This window comes from Heteronotia binoei, chromosome 21, assembly GCF_032191835.1.
Source record: "Heteronotia binoei isolate CCM8104 ecotype False Entrance Well chromosome 21, APGP_CSIRO_Hbin_v1, whole genome shotgun sequence".
In the NCBI taxonomy this organism is placed as follows: Eukaryota; Metazoa; Chordata; class Lepidosauria; order Squamata; family Gekkonidae; genus Heteronotia; species Heteronotia binoei.
The window spans coordinates 11,393,851-11,410,541 of record NC_083243.1 but is presented as its reverse complement, the minus strand read 5'-3'; the positions used below and the strand labels follow the sequence as shown (position 1 = coordinate 11,410,541).

General features: G+C 50.8%; 1 protein-coding gene across 1 annotated transcript in view; it reads left to right on the top strand.

Moving 5' to 3' along the window:
* The window catches only part of DLGAP5 (DLG associated protein 5), a 67,268-nt gene that overhangs the window by 38,850 nt on the left and 11,727 nt on the right, over positions 1-16,691 (top strand). The window contains exons 12-16 of the mRNA XM_060261503.1: positions 2,368-2,453; positions 4,550-4,710; positions 9,115-9,210; positions 10,608-10,833; positions 16,106-16,322. Of these exons, the coding sequence (XP_060117486.1) occupies positions 2,368-2,453; positions 4,550-4,710; positions 9,115-9,210; positions 10,608-10,833; positions 16,106-16,322 (786 nt within the window). The remainder of the gene's footprint in view (positions 1-2,367; positions 2,454-4,549; positions 4,711-9,114; positions 9,211-10,607; positions 10,834-16,105; positions 16,323-16,691) is intronic.

Genomic DNA, 16,691 nt, shown 5'->3' with positions numbered 1-16,691 from the left:
AACCTCAATTTTCTCTATTGTTTGAGGCTCCTCCCCCTCCAGGTTCCCTGGAGAGGGAGGGAAAGAGCCAGAGCTTCCTTTGCCCAGTTCCCTGGATCCCACGGGAGAGATACAAAGAAAGCACCTTTAAGACCAACAAGTGCTAATGTTTTAAGCATATGAAGATATGAAGCTGCCTTATACTGAATCAGACCCTCGGTCCATCAAAGTCAGTCTTGTCTACTCAGACTGGCAGCGGCTCTCCAGGGTCTCAAACTGAGGTTTTTCACACCTATTTGCCTGGACCCTTTTTAAGAGATGCCGGGGATTGAACCTGGGACCTTCTGCTTACCAAGCAGATGCTCTACCACTGAGCCCCCGTCCCTCCCCAGGCATGTTTTAGTTTAAGGCAGGGGTGGCCAACAGTAGCTCTCCCGATGTTTTTTTTGCCTACAACTCCCATCAGCCCCAGCCATTGGCCATGCTGGCTGGGGCTGATGGGAGTTGTAGGCAAAAAACATCTGGCGAGCTACCGTTGGCCACCTCTGGTTTGAGGGTTTTTATTTAAAAAAAATATCTTTAGTTGTGGTTGTGTTCTTTAAAAAGTTTATATCTCTGCTACCTAATCTTCAGTAGGTATGCACATGGCCCAGCCCGGCCCAACAAGGTCTCATGTCAGATCCGGCACGCATAAGAAATGAGTTTGACACCCTTGGTCTTGTGGCTTCAACCAGTCCATTTGCAGAATGGGAGAATGCCTCCCTGGTGATGCGGAAAGGGCCATCAAGTCACCGCCAACTTTCGGCGACCCCATAGGGCAGGGGTGCCGGACTCATTTGTTAAGAGGGCCGGATCTGAATAGATGGGAATTTATGAAGCCGGGCCATGTGTGTCTCAAAATGTAATGCCAGGTAGCGGCGATATAAACTATATAAAGGACACAGACAAACAGTTTTTGTATCTCTTCTGTGCAATCGAGGGAACTGGGCGAAGGGAGCTCTTTCCCTCTTTGCCCAGGGGATGAGGAGAGGGTGGAGCCTCAGCCAATAGAAGGAAAAGAGGTTTTGCTCTGTAGCTCCTCTGCGATTGAGCAAGCCTGGCAAAGCAAGCTGTGACATAATGCCCTCTACATGGGGCTGCCTCTGTACCGAACCCGGAAGCTGCAGCTGGTGCAGAACGCAGCGGCCAGACTGTTGCTGGGGCTCCCTAAATGGGAGCACATACAGCCTGGGCTGCGCGAGCTGCACTGGCTGCCAGTTATATACCGGGTTCGTTACAAAGTGCTGGTCATTACCTTTAAAGCCCTATATGGCCGAGGACCTGTCTACCTTAGGGACCGTCTCTCCCCATATGAACCCCAGAGAGCACTGAGGTCAGCTGGAAAAAACTTGCTGACCACCCCGGACCAAGAGAGGTGAAGCTGCAATGCACCCGCAATCGGGCCTTCTCCTCTGTAGCCCCGAGCCTATGGAACCAACTCCCAGAGGAAATGCGGGACCTTGAACAATTCCGCAGGGCCTGCAAGACCTTCCTCTTCAGACTGGCCTTCGCTGAAGAAAGAAGCTGCTAAGGATAACCGCCACCACAAAAGAACGAATAGCAATAGCACTTTTATTAATTTAATTTAATTAACTGATTAATTTTAAACTCATTAGAATTTTTAAATGTTGGATGTAACTTTGTTCTTATATAATGCTGTTAGCCGCCCTGAGCCTGCTCCGGCGGGGAGGGCGGGATACAAATAAAATTATCTATCTATCTATCTATAGAAGGAAGCAGACTTGCTCGTGGGCCTGATCCATCCCCTGGGCTGCATGTTTGACACCCCCTTCCATAGGGGTTTTTTTTTAAGCAAGAGATAAAACAGTTTGCCGTTGCCTGCCTCTGCACAGCAACTCTGGGACTTCCTTTCAGACTCAGTTCCAGCTGGCTTGGTGACAGGGGTGTGACCTAATATATATATATATATATATATACATACATACAAATCAGTTCCTGCTGGTTTTTTTCTACAAAAAAGCCCTGTGTGAAAGAATGGTGCTGTCGTGGGTGTGGCCTAATATACAGATGAGTTCCTGCTGGGTTTTTTCTACCAAAAAGCCCTGTGTGAAAGAATGGTGCTGTCGTGGGTGTGGCCTAATATACAGATGAGTTCCTGGGCTTTTCCTACAACAACAACAACAAAAAAAAAAGCCCTGATTAAATGTAGTAAGAGTAGCCCAGGTTCAGAACATCCCTGAGCCACAAAGCTCATTAGGAGACGTTGAGCCAGTCACACACACTTACTCTGCCTAATGTTCTTTTGAGGGCCGTTGGGGAGGGGAGAGCGGTGCATATTAGATCTTGAGGAATCACGAGTTGTGTTTTCTCTTTTTTTTTTAAAAAAAGAAACATTCTTCACTGTGAAACAGAGAGGCTGTCCTCGTGTTGCCTTGACTGGGATGGAACAGCTGAGACGGACATCCCAGAGGATGGTAAGAGGATTGCAAGGGTTAATGAGGGTCTCCCTAGTACAGTAAGGCAGCTTGCTTGACTGCATCGTCCCAAGCAGGTGTTTTGGTGTGGTGATGTAAGCGGGTGGACTGTTACCTGGGAGACTGTCTTATGTTTGGTTTCTCCACTCCTCCACTTGCAGCTGCTGGGATGGCCTTGGGTCAGCCATGGCTCTGGCAGAGGTTGTCCTTGAAAGGGCAGCTGCTGTGAGAGCTCTCTCAGCCCCACTCACCTCACAGGGTGTCTGTTGTGGGGGAAGGAGATGAAGGAGATTGTAATCCGCTCTGATACTCTGATTCAGAGAGAAGGGCAAGGTATAAATCTACGGTGGTCTGCTGCTGCTGCTTCTACATCAGTTTGGTGTCGTGGTTAAGTGTGCGGACTCTTATCTGGGAGAACTGGGTTGGATTCCCCACTCCTCCATTTGCAGCTGCTGGAATGGCCTTGGGTCAGTCATAGCTCTGGCAGAGGTTGTCCTCGAAAGGGCAGCTGCTGGGAGAGCCCTCTCAGCCCCACCCACCTCACAGGGTGTCTGTTGTGGGGTGTCACGAATTGGGGGGTTTTACCAGTTGCTGCCACCGCTCTGGGTTAAGGGTTCCTCTTGAACAAAGCAGGAGGCAAGTGGCACCTTTAAGACCAACCAATTTTTATTGAGAACATAAGCTTCCGTGTGCTCTTAAGCACTCTTCATCAGATGAGGAATCCGGCACAGTGAGCAAAGCCATACATAGCTGAGCAGAACCATACAGAGCTGGTAGGCAGTGGCCCAGAATGCAACATGGTACAGATTTATTTTATTTATTTAGAATTTATATCCCGCCCTTCCCACAAGTGGCTCAGGGCGGCTTCCAACAATAAATCCGACACAAAAATTAAACAATATTTAAACATGTAAGGAATTAAACATTTAAAAACAGATAAAACCTTAAAAATTAATAAATATTCCAAATATATAAAAAGAAATCTGGCAAGTTGCATTAAATTCTCAAGCTAGGTGTAAGCTAGCCGGAAGAGGGTCGTCTTACAGGCCCTGCGGAACTGAATAAGGTCCCGCAGGGCCCTCACCTCCTCCGGCAGCTGATTCCACCATGTAGGGGCCATAACAGAGAAGGCCCTTTCTCTGGTGGATTTCAAGCGGGCTTCTTTTGGCCCAGGGATAGTAAGGAGATTTTGTGTTCCCGACCTCAGTACTCTCTGGGGAACATGTGGGGAAAGACGGTCCTTCAGGTAGACAGGTCCCAAGCCATATAGGGCTTTAAAGGTGATAACCAGCACCTTGTACCGGACTCGGTATATCACTGGGAGCCAGTGCAGGGTCCGAAGACCCGGCTGAATGTGTCCCCACTTTGGGAGACCCAGTAACAGCCGGGCCGCGGCATTCTGCACCAGCTGCAATTTCCGAGTTCGGGACAGGGGCAGCCCCATGTAGAGGGCATTACAGTAGTCCAACCTCGAGGTGACCGTAGCATGGATCACTGTTGCTAGGTCGTCGCGCTCCAGGAAGGGGGCCAACTGCCTTGCCCGCCTAAGGTGAAAAAATGCGGACTTGGCAGCGGCTGCTATCTGCTGCTATCTGAGCCTCCATCTTTAAGGAAGGCTCCAATATCACCCCCAAGCTCCTAACCCTGTCCGCCGCTATCAGCTATTTAAGAACCAATGACAGTAAAGTGAAATTATCTGGTAGACCAGTGGTTTAGAATGTAAAACGGTACAATGTAGTAAAATTAACGAATTGAGCAAACCTTTGTTCTAAGTAGCATGAGCATGCGAAAGCAACAAAACAGTAGAATCTCAAAATGTGAGATTGTCTGTCAATGACTATGGGAGATGGGTTCAATATATGTAATGGGATAAGCAACCAAAGTCCCTGTTTGACACACTCAAACAGGGACTTCTGCTGCCGCTGATTCTGCTTCTTCTGCTACTCCCCCTCCTCTTCTGCAGCACTTGAACATCATTTTGCTGGGGGGAGGGGAGGGCGCGAAATAGCTGACGCTTTAATAGGGCCGATCTTCGATTTTTCCATTGAATGCTTTTCGTATATGACACTATGCGTGTGTGTATATTGTGTCCCCAGCAAAAGATCTCGTCCGGACGACCGTCGGGCAAACCCGGCTGCTCGTAGCGGAGAGATTCAAGCAGTTCGAAGGGCTGGTGGACAACTGTGAGTTCCGACGCGGCGAAAAGGAGACGACATGTTCGGACCTGGATGGATTCTGGGACATGATCGCCTTCCAGGTAAACGTTTTGGAGCATTGAGTCTCTGACGTTGGAGTCAGGCTGTCCTTCCTTTCCTCCCCTCTGTTTCTTATTGCCAGGGCTGTGTAGAATAAGTGCACATGTCACCCTGTTGTGCCTCACGGTGACAGCACAAGAACATCAGAGAAGCCATGTTGGATCAGGCCAATGGCCCATCCAGTCCAACATTCTGGGTCACACAGTGCCCAAAAAACCCAGGTGCCATCAGGAGGTCCACCATTGGGGCCAGAACACTAGAAGCCCTTCCACTGTTGCCCACCCCAGCATCAAGAATACAGAGCATCACTGCCGGAGACATAAGAACATAAGAGAAGCCATGTTGGATCAGGCCAATGGCCCCTCCTGTCCAACACTGTGTGTCACACAGTGGCCAAAAAACCCAGGTGCCAGCAGGAGGTCCACCAGTGAGGCCAGGACACTAGAAGCCCTCCCACTGTTGCTTCCCAAGCATCAAGAATACGGAGCATCACTGCCCCAGACAGAGAGTTCCAATGATAAGCTGTGGCTAATAGCCACTGATGGACCTGTGCTCCATATGCTTATCCATTCCCCTCTTGAAGCTGTTTATGCTTGTAGCCGCCACCACCTCCTGGGGCAGTGAATTCCACGTGTTAATCACTCTTTGGGTGAAGAAGGACTTCCTTTTATCAGTAAAGCTTCCCCTTGCATTCACGCCTTCATTAGCCTAGCCACAAAATTACATTCTTGTTATGGGGCTGGATAGCTGAATAAGGAACATTCTGATCTAACTGCTTTGTGCAGAGTTGGATCCTGTGGATGTGATCTAGCAAAAGCATCTTCCCCAGATCCCATCGCAGGCCACTGGACGCACCCAGTTTGGTGTAGTTAAGAGCGGTAGACTCAAATCAGCCAGTATCATAATGCCCCTGTATAAATTGATGGTGTGGACTCATTTGGAGTACTGTGTACAATTCTGGTCACCGCACTTCAAAAAAGATATTATAGCATTGGAAAAAGTGCAGAAAAGGGCAAATAGAATGACTAAAGGGTTGGGACACTTTCCCTATGAAGAAAGGTTGAAACGCTTGGGGCTCTTTAGCTTGGAGAAACGTCGACTGCGGGGTGACATGATAGAGGTTTACAAGATTATGCATGGGATGGAGAAAGTAGAGAAAGAAGGACTATTCTCCCTTTCTCTCAATATGAGAACTCGTGGGCACTCCATGAAATTGCTCAGCAGTCAGATCAGAACAGATAAAAGGAAGTCCTTCACCCCAAGGGTGATTAACACATGGAATTCACTGCCACAGGAGGTGGCGGCGGCTACAAGCATAGCCAGCTTCAAGAGGGTTGGATCAACATCTGGAGCAGAGGTCCATCAGTGGCTGTCATCCACGGTATTGTCGGAACTCTGTCTGGGGCAGTGATGCTCTGTATCCTTGGTGCTGGGGGGGTATGTGTGTGAGGAAACAGAGGGACGGTTTCTAGTGTCCTGGCCCCACTGATGGACCTTCTGATGGCCCCTGGGGTTTTTGGCCACTGTGTGACAGAGTGTTGGACCGGATGGGCCATTGGCCTGATCCAACATGGCTTCTCTTATGTTTGATTCCCCACTTGTCCACGTGCAGCCAGCCGGGTGACCTCAGGTCAGTCCCTATTCTCTCAGAGCTCTCTGAGACACACCTGCCTCACAGGGGTGTCTGTCACGGGGAGCGGAAGGGAAGGAGATTGGAAGCTGCTCTGAGACTCTGAGTGAAGGAGAGGATATAAATCCCATTTTCTCTGGCGGCATACACATTTTCTAAATAGGTAAATCAACGGGAGTCTCCTTCCTCCCTTTGGAAAGCAGATCTGTCAGTGGGATGGGTTTGCGCAGCCCAGATCCAGAGACTTCTAAAGAAAGTTGTATTTTCTCTGTAACCATGAAGGTAGCCGAGCATCAGCGCTAGGTAGTAGGATGATTTTCCTGGCGTAATACAGCGAGGGAGACAAGCAGGGCTGGATTGACATAGGCCAAGTAGGCGCTGCCCGATGGGCCCCCACGCCTTTAGGGGCCCTGGGCTTGCTCTCCATTTCCCCCCCTGCTTGCAGCCCTCCCAGCCTGCAGATGGCGCCGTCTGTTGTAGGGGAGGAAGGGAAAGGAGATTGTAGGCTGCTCTGAGATGCTATCCGTGGAAGGGCAGCTGCTGGGAGAACTCTCCCAGCCCCACCCACCTCACAGGGTGTCTGTTGTGTGAGAGGAAGGGAAAGGAGATTGTAGGCCTCTCTGAGACTCTGTCCTTGGAAGGGCAGCTGCTGTGAGAGCCCTCTCCAGCCCCACCCACCTCACAGGACGTCTGTTGTGAGGGAGGAAGGGAAAGGAGATTGTAGGCCGCTCTGAGACTCTGTCCTTGGAAGGGCAGCTGCTGTGAGAGCCCTCTCCAGTCCCACCCACCTCACAGGGTGTCTGTTGTGGGGGAGGAAGGGAAAGGAGATTGTAGGCTGCTCTGAGACTCTGTCCTTGAAAGGGCAGCTGCTGGGAGAGCCCTCTCCAGCCCCACCCACCTCACAGGGTGTCTGTTGTGGGGGAGGAAGGGAAAAGAGATCACAGGCCGCTCTGAGACTCTGATTCAGAGAGAAGGGCGGGGTATAAATCTGCAGTTGTCTTCTTCTGGAGTCTCTCTTGCCTTGAAATCACCACCAGGGGTCGCTGTAAGTCAGCTGCAACTGGACGACTACCGGCATGGCCAATGGCTGGGGCTGATGGGGGTTGTAGGCAAAAAAACATCTGGAGAGGCAACGTTCCCTACCCCTGCCCTAGACTGTCCAGCACCCTTGGCGAGGCTAACGTCTGGCTCCCCCCCTCCCCCCGCACCGATGACATCACCGAGTCACGGGGGGGGGGGGCAGTCGCCTAGTTTGCCTATCGGCAGGGCCGGCCCTGACAGCAACTGCGACGGATTGAGTAGGAAAGCCTGCTTTGTTGTTTTGGGAGGCTCTTCGACCCTCCTTCACCCAGAATACAGCCACTAAACAATTTGGACTTTTCGCCAAATTGCCCGACATTTTAAATCTGTCTCTGGAGAGCCAGTTTGGTGTAGTGGTTAAAGTGCGCGGACTCTTATCTGGGAGAACCGGGTTTGATTCCCCACTCCTCCACTTGCAGCTGCTGGAATGGCCTTGGGTCAGCCATAGCTCTGGCAGAGGTTGTCCTTGAAAGGGCAGCTGCTGTGAGAGCCCTCTCCAGCCCCACCCACTTCACAGGGTGTCTGTTGTGGGGGAGGAAGGGAAAGGAGATTGTGAGCCGCTCTGAGACTCTTCGGAGTGGAGGGCGGGATATAAATCCAATATCTTCATCTACCTCACAGGGTGTCTGTTGTGGGGGAGGAAGGGAAAGGAGATTGTGAGCCGCTCTGAGACTCTTCGGAGTGGAGGGCGGGATATAAATCCAATATCTTCATCTACCTCACAGGGTGTTTGTTGTGGGGGAGGAAGGTAAAGGAGATTGTGAGCCGCTCTGAGACTCTTCGGAGTGGAGGGCGGGATATAAATCCAATATCTTCATCTACCTCACAGGGTGTTTGTTGTGGGGGAGGAAGGTAAAGGAGATTGTGAGCCGCTCTGAGACTCTTCGGAGTGGAGGGCAGGATATAAATCCAATATCTTCATCTACCTCACAGGGTGTTTGTTGTGGGGGAGGAAGGTAAAGGAGATTGTGAGCCGCTCTGAGACTCTTCGGAGTGGAGGGCGGGATATAAATCCAATATCTTCATCTACCTCACAGGGTGTCTGTTGTGGGGGAGGAAGGGAAAGGAGATTGTGAGCCGCTCTGAGACTCTTCGGAGTGGAGGGCGGGATATAAATCCAATATCTTCATCTACCTCACAGGGTGTTTGTTGTGGGGGAGGAAGGTAAAGGAGATTGTGAGCCGCTCTGAGACTCTTCGGAGTGGAGGGCGGGATATAAATCCAATATCTTCATCTACCTCACAGGGTGTTTGTTGTGGGGGAGGAAGGTAAAGGAGATTGTGAGCCGCTCTGAGACTCTTCGGAGTGGAGGGCAGGATATAAATCCAATATCTTCATCTACCTCACAGGGTGTTTGTTGTGGGGGAGGAAGGTAAAGGAGATTGTGAGCCGCTCTGAGACTCTTCGGAGTGGAGGGCGGGATATAAATCCAATATCTTCATCTACCTCACAGGGTGTTTGTTGTGGGGGAGGAAGGGAAAGGAGATTGTGAGCCGCTCTGAGACTCTTCGGAGTGGAGGGCGGGATATAAATCCAATATCTTCATCTACCTCACAGGGTGTCTGTTGTGGGGGAGGAAGGGAAAGGAGATTGTGAGCCGCTCTGAGACTCTTCAGAGTGGAGGGCGGGATATAAATCCAATATCTTCTTCTTCTTCTTCTTCTCCCCTCCTCCCCCCCCCCCTCCCGCCGGATAGGTAGAAGATGTGAATAAAAAATTTGAGCGCTTGAGAAAGCTTCAGGAGAACGGATGGCAAGCGGCAGAGGGCAACCAGACCAAGCCAATCACCAAGGTACAAGCGGTTTCTCGCATCCTCTGTTCGGGTGGCCCCGTTTGGCCATAGGGCAGAGGCGGCCAAAGGTCACTCTCCGGATGTTTTTTTGCCTACGACTCCCATCGGCCCCAGTCAGCATGGCCAATGGCTGGGGCTTATGGGAGTTGAAGGCGAAAAACATCCAGAGAGCGACCGTTCGCCACCTCCGCCATAGGCAATGTTACTCGGGCTTGGGACCCAAGGTCCCCTCTAAGCTGTGGTGTCTCGTGAGCAAAAATTCTACTTTTGTGAGCTACTGGCGCTCAAGTTGCGAGCGAGCGATTTGGCCGCTGCACAAATGAGTCTGCTCTGACACCATTTTTCTTGAGCCCTTGAAAGGGCAGCTTCTGGGAGAGCTCTCTCAGCCCCACCCACCTCACAGGGTTTGATTCCCCACTCCTCCGCTTGTAGCTGCTGGAATGGCCTTGGGTCAGCCATAGCTCTGGCAGAGGTTGTCCTTGAAAGGGCAGCTGCTGTGAGAGCCCTCTCCAGCCCCACCCACCTCACAGGGTGTCTGTTGTGGGGGAGGAAGGGAAAGGAGATTGTGAGCCTCTCTGATTCAGAGAGAAGGGAGGGGTATAAATCTGCAGTCGTCTTCTTCTTGAAAGGGCATCTTCTGTGGAAACTCTCAGCCCCACCCACCTCACAGGGTGTCTGTTGTGGGGGGAGAAGATATAGGAGATTATAAGCCCCTCTGAGTCTCTGATTCAGAGAGAAGGGAGGGGTATAAATCTGCAGTCGTCTTCTTCTTGAAAGGGCATCTTCTGTGGAAACTCTCAGCCCCACCCACCTCACAGGGTGTCTGTTGTGGGGGGAGAAGATATAGGAGATTGTAAGCCCCTCTGAGTCTCTGATTCAGAGAGAAGGGCGGGGTATAAATCTGCAGTCTTCTTCTTGAAACGGCAGCTTCTGTGAAAGCTCTCTCAGCCCCACCCACCTCACAGGGTGTCTGTTGTGGGGGGAGAAGATATAGGAGATTGGAAGCCATTCTGAGTCTCTGATTCAGGGAGAAGGGCGGGGTATAAATCTGCAGTCCTTCTTTTGCTGGCAGAAAAGGGGCAAAGTCTGGTCCGTTTCCCCCTCACCCACCAATGTCGACTGCAGGATGCCCCGCACGCTGTCCTTGAGGGTGCCTTCAGGAGGAGGGGATGTTTAGAGCAGTGTCTGGTGATTGACGGGAGGGTCATTGGGGGGTGGGGTGCAGGAACCGAGGAGAAGAATTAAAAAGGAAAACAAGTCCTTGTCCGTTTACGGGAAGCGAGGCTGTCTTTTTAAACACCCAGCGTGCTTCTCTGTCTGTGGCCGTTGGCTTTGCTCCCTGTACCATGAAGTTCTTGGAGACCCATCCTGGGTCCTGTCCTTTTCTTTCCTTCCAGAAGAAGTCCGCCTGCCAAAGGGTTGCCAGAGCGTCACATGGCTCTGCTGGGAGGACCGCTGCCCGGAAACGCCTCGCAGCCATCAAGGAGATGATGAAAAACAAGACGAAACCTGAAGAGGCGGCAGCCGACTCAGCGGGCCAAGCGACGCCACAGGAGAAAGAGGAGAAAATCACCTTTGATGGGGGCTTCTTCCGAGTTGAATCCCCTGCCAGACTCTTCCTAGGTCAGTGCAGTTTCCTTAGAGAGCCAGTTTGGTGTAGCGGTGAAGTGTGCGAGCTCTTATCTGGGAGAACCGGGTTTGATTCCCCACTCCTCCACTTGCACCTGCTAGCATGGCCTTGGGTCAGCCATAGCTCTGGCAGAGGTTATCCTTGGAAGGGCAGCTGCTGTGAGAGTCCTCTCAGCCCCACCCACCTCACAGGGTCTGTTGTAGGGGAGGAAGTTAAAGGAGATTGTTATTTTTACACTTCTTTGTGGCCCACTAAAATTTGGGGGTGGAACCAGGAGACTTTGGGGGTGGAGCTGGGAGACAGGAATTATGTCATTTCCTGTGGTGGCAAAGACCAAGTGATGTCATTTCCGGGGCACACTGAACCAAAACTCCACCTTTTCCTGTGATGTCACTTCCAGGGCACTCCCCCAAGCCTGCCTGTTCTTCGGAAGTAAATTCATTTTCAGAAAAATCTCTCTGAAACTCATGCTGAGCCAAAATGGGGGTGGAAAGTGGGCAGTCCTCTCTTTTCACCCCCACACCTGCATGCACTTATCTGTTTGTGTGTTCTTCTCCAGCTTGCAAGCACTCCTAATGCCCATGTTCAATTGCCTGCACCACCTACACATCCCTTCCTCAACTGCACTGGCCAGTGCATGGAGTTGGGAGTGCTGTTGCCATTGCCATCAGGAATGCCAGCACTGTGTACCACCCACACTGGGCCCTGGCAGCTGCTCTACCTCAAAATATGCTGACACAGTTAGTAGGCCCTTCCTTCAGCTGCTACTACGGGAACCCTGCCTCAAGCTACAACCAAGCTTGCTTGGTTTCAAGAAGATCTTTTTTCAAACTTTTCTTTGGTTGAAACACAGGGAAATTGCTGTGAAAGGTAGCAGAGAACTGATGAAAATTGATGAGAATTGAAATTAATGAATTAATTTCAAGTTATATGAAGTTCATACAAGCTTTTGTGCAGTTATCCAAAAAAGGATATTTATGAGGGACTTGCAGCTTGTGCAGTTATCCAAAAAAGGATATTTATGAGGGACAGACGGCTGTTAAAAGCGGAACCAGTGAAATGGTGCCAAGTTCATAGTACCATCTCTTCCAGTGCTGTTGAGATATACCGCAGTAATCTCCAATAATCCCTTTCTGCCCCACACCTCTTACTCTCATTCACTCACACAGAAATCTCATAGAAAGGCCACCTGGCTACAACTGGGGGTGCCAACTTTTCATTGGCAGTGCTCCTATGTCTGCAACAACAGTATGACGAACAGAAAAGTTTCATCCAGTAAAAATGGAAGGAAAGAAAGAGAAAGGGAAAGAATGAAATGGAAAGAAAGGAAAAGAAAGAACATAAACATAAGAGGAGCCATGTTGGATCAGGCCAGTGGACTATCCAGTCCAAAATGCCCTCATACAATGCCCAAAAAGCACCAGAACGTCCACCAGTGGGGCCAGGGCACTAGAAGCCCTCCCACTGTTGCTTCCCCGCCCCCAGCACCAAAAATACAGCCAGAGCATTGCTTGCAGGGAAAGAAAAAGAAAGAAAGAAGGGGGGCAAAGGAAAAAAAGCCTTCCTCATCGTCAGATGACCCCAGCCAGCAAAAATTCTGCCCAGGAGTTGTTTGGTTAAAAAAAAAAGCTACTGGAAGCTATAGCTAGTGCAGAACGCGGCCACCAGGCTGTTACTGGGGCTCCCCAGGTGGGAGCACGTTCAGCCAGGACTGCGGGAACTGCACTGGCTGCCAATAGTATACCGGATTCGTTACAAGGTGCTGGTTATCACCTTTAAAGCCCTATATGGCCTAGGACCTGCCTACCTTAGGGACCATCTCTCCCCACATGTTCCCCAGAGAGTACTCAGATCGGGATCACAAAATCTATTAGTAATCCCCGGGCCGAAGGAGGCCAGATTTGTCCACCAGGGACAGGGCCTTCTCAGTTGTAGCCCCCTGCTGGTGGAACCAACTGCCAGAGGAAGTGAGGGCCTTGCAGAACCTCGCGCAGTTCCGCAGAGCCTGCAAGACTGTCCTCTTCCAGCTGGCATTTAATTGACACGGCACCGGTACTTAAGGGAAGCGGAAGAAGGCCGTCGCCGCCGGAATAGCACCAATCTAATATTCTGTTTTAACTATTGAATATCTGTTTTATTGTTGAATGTGTAATTTTGATACTTTAATTTTAATCGTTTGCTGGGGTTTTATGTTGTGAGCCACCCTAAGCCTGCTTCGGCGGGGAGGGAGGGATATAAATCCGAATCAAATAAATAAAAAATAAAATAAATATCAGAGCTCCCTCAGCCCCACCCACCTCACAGGATGTCTGTTGTGGGGGAGGAAGATAAAGGAGATCGTAAGCCGCTCTGAGTCTCTGATTCAGAGAGAAGGGCGGGGTATAAATCTGCAGTCTTGGGTCAGTCATACCTCTCGGAGTTGTCCTTGAAAGGACAGCTTCTGGGAGAGCTCTCTCAGCCTCTCACAGGGTGTCCGTTGCGGAGGAAGAAGATATAGGAGATTGCAAGCCGCTCTGAGTCTGATTCAGAGAGAAGGGTGGGGTATAAATCTGCAGTCTTTTTCTTATTGGTCAAAGGTGGGGTGGGGGGGAGAGACTTTAGTGTCCTGAGTTCTGGCAAAAGCCCAGCTGCAGGTGGTGGACATCACGTTGAGCTTTGCACTCTTCTCCCCCCTCGTTCTTTTCATTTATCCAATCCATTTTATTGGGTTGCCAGGTCCCTTGGCTGCCAGCACAGAATGAGGCCGGCGGTAGGGCTGCCAGCTCCAGCTTGGGAAGCCCCTGGAGATTTGGGGGTGAAGAGGGCAGGGACCTCAGTGGGGGGGCAATGCCCTCGAGTCCACTATCCAGGGGTTTTTTTTGAGCAGGAACGCAGTCCCGACTGGCTTGGCATCAGGGGGCGTGGCCTAATATGCAGATGAGTTCCTGCTGGGCTTTTTCTGCAAAAAAGGTTGTGTGGTGCAATGGCGCTGTCAGGGGTGTGGCCTAATATGCAAATGAGTTCCTGCTGTGCTTCTCCCCCCCCCCCTGCAAAAAAAGGCCCTGTGTGAGACAATGGCGCTGTCAGGCAGTGTGGCCTAATATTCAAATAAGTTCCTGCTGGGCTTTCTGTACAAGAATAGCCCTGCGTGAGACAATGGTGATGTCAGGGGTGTGTGGCCTAATATGCAAATGAGTTCCTGCTGGGCTTTTCTCCCTACAAAACCCTGTGTGAAACAATGGCACTGTCGGGGTGTGGCCTACAATGCACATGTTTTTCTGCAAAAAAAGCACTGCGTGAAACAATGGTGACGTCAGGGGGTGTGGCCTAATATGCAAACAAGTTTCTGCTGGGCTTTCCCTACAAAAAAAGCTCTGCCACCATCCATTTTCTCAAGGGGAACTGTTGTCTGGAGATGAGTTGTGGGGGGTTCCCACATCCCATCCCTATTTATACCCCACCTTTCCCCAGTGTGGACCTGAAACGGCTGACATCATTCTCCCATCTTTCCATTTTATCCTCAGAACAACTCCGTGGTTTAGGTTAGGCTGAGCGAGCATGCTGGCCCAAGGTCATCTATGAGCCTGCACAACCCGAGTGAGGATTCGAATCTGGGTCTCCCAGATACCAGTACGATGCAAATTTGATGTAATGGTTAACAGCAGAGAACTCTAATCTGAGACAGCCAGGTTTGATTCTCTACTCCCTCCACATGCAGCTGCTGGGTAACCTTCAAAAAGGTCAAGGTAGTCCCCTGCGCAAGCACCAGTCGTTTCCGACTCCGGGGTGACGTTGCTTTCACAATGTTTTCACGGCAGACTTTTTACGGGGTGGTTTGCCATTGCCTTCCCCAGTCATCTACGCTTCCCCCCCCCCCCCCCAGCAAGCTGGGGACTCCTTTGACCGACCTCGGAAGGATGGAAGGCTGAGTCAACCTGGAGCCGGCTACCTGAACCAGCTTTCGCTGGGATTGAGGAGAGAGGAGAGTTCTGACTGCAGTACTGTAACTTTACCACCCTGTGCCATGGGGCTCTGGGTAACCTTTAGCCAGGCACAGCTCTTTCAGGGGTTCTTCTCAAAAGAGCAGTTCTCGAAAGAGCTCTTTTAGCTCCACCTACCTCACAGGGTGTCTGTTGTGGGGAGAGGAAGGGGAGGAGACTGTAAGAGAGCAGAGGTCCATCGGTGGCTATTAGCCACAAGGTATAGATGGAACTCTCTGGAGCAGTGATGCTTGGTGCTTGGGGGAGGGCAACAGTGGGAGGGCTTCTGGTGTCCTGATCCCACTAGTGGACCCCCTGATGGTACCTGGGTTTTTGGCCCCTGTGTGACATAGAGTGTTGGACTGGATGGGCTTTTGGCTTGATCCAGCATACCTTCTGTTATGTTCTTATGAGGGGATCGGATCAACATCTGGAGCAGAGGACCATCAGTGGCTATTAGTCACAGGGCATTGTTGGAACTCTCTGTCTGGGTCAATCGATGCTATGTATTCTTGATGCTTGGTGGGGGGCACAGTGGGAGGGCTTCTACCATCCTGGCCCCACTGATGGACCTCCTGATGGCACTTGGTTTTTTGACAATTGCGTGACTGGATGGGCCATTGGAGTGTTGGACTGGATGGGCCATTGGCCTGATCCAACATGGCTTCTCTTATTTGACACAGAGTGTTGGACTGGATGGGCCACTGGCCTGATCCAGCATGGCTTCTCTTATGTTCTTATGTGACACAGAGTGTTGGACTGGATGGGCCACTGGCCTGATCCAAGATGGCTTCTCTTATGTTCTTATGTGTGACACAGAGTGTTGGACTAGATGGGCCACTGGCCTGATCCAACATGGCTTCTCTTAGGTTCTTATGTGACACAGAGTGTTGGAATGGATGGGCCATTGACCTGATCCAACATCGCTTCTCTTATGTTCTTATGTGACACAGAGTGTTGGACTGGATGGGCCATTGGCCTGATTCAACATGGCTTCTCCTATGTTCTTATGCGAAGCCACTCCAAGAGAACGTTGGGGTATAAATCCAACTCTTCTTCTTGACCACTATGCCCTCATTGGCTCATTGGGTAAAATGATTCAGAAGGAGCCTGTCAAAATTTTGTCTGCTAGACAGGCACCTAAGGCCAACCTCTTGCTTCCACTACCTTTGAGAAACTTCTTTGTTTTGCACACAGGAAATCTTTCTGTCAGAGTTATGAAGAGCTTTTTGATGCAAATATCACACATATAGTCCACTGAATGCTCACGTTCTCCCGTTTTCTCTCCCCCCCTCCCCCGTTCAAGGCCAGACTCCCAAATCAGCCAACAGGTCTTCGAGACGGGCTTCCAGACGGGCCACTCCGAGATCTGCCAGCCGACGCTCGCTTAGGAGCTGCGTGGATAACTTAGTCACGAGATTGGCCACTCCGGCAGCACACAGAAGCTGTCCTCCTTCGCCTGACCCAGATGCAGTCACCGGCCTTCCTCAAACCTATTTCCTCAGTCACATTTCTGATGAAAGGTAGGTAGCTGGACAGAACCTCGGGCAGGCTGGGCTGCTGCAAAAATAACCCATCGAGGGCCAGGAAGAGACCTGAGAAACTTGGTCAAATAGCAGGTGAAGAATAAGACCAAGCTCTGTCAAATCCACATTTTGTGGAACACTAATCCCCAAGCGCTCTGCAGGGCATCTGCTGAGTCCGAGCAACATTTTGGTGCAGGAGAAAAAGAGCAAGAGTCCAGTAGCACCTTAGAGACTAACAAAATTTGTGGCCTGGAGTGAACTTCCATGAGTCGCCTCTCGCTTCTTCAGAGTCCGTCTGTCTTTAGATAGATAGATAGATAGATAGATAGATAGATAGATAGATAGATAGATAGATAGATAGATAGA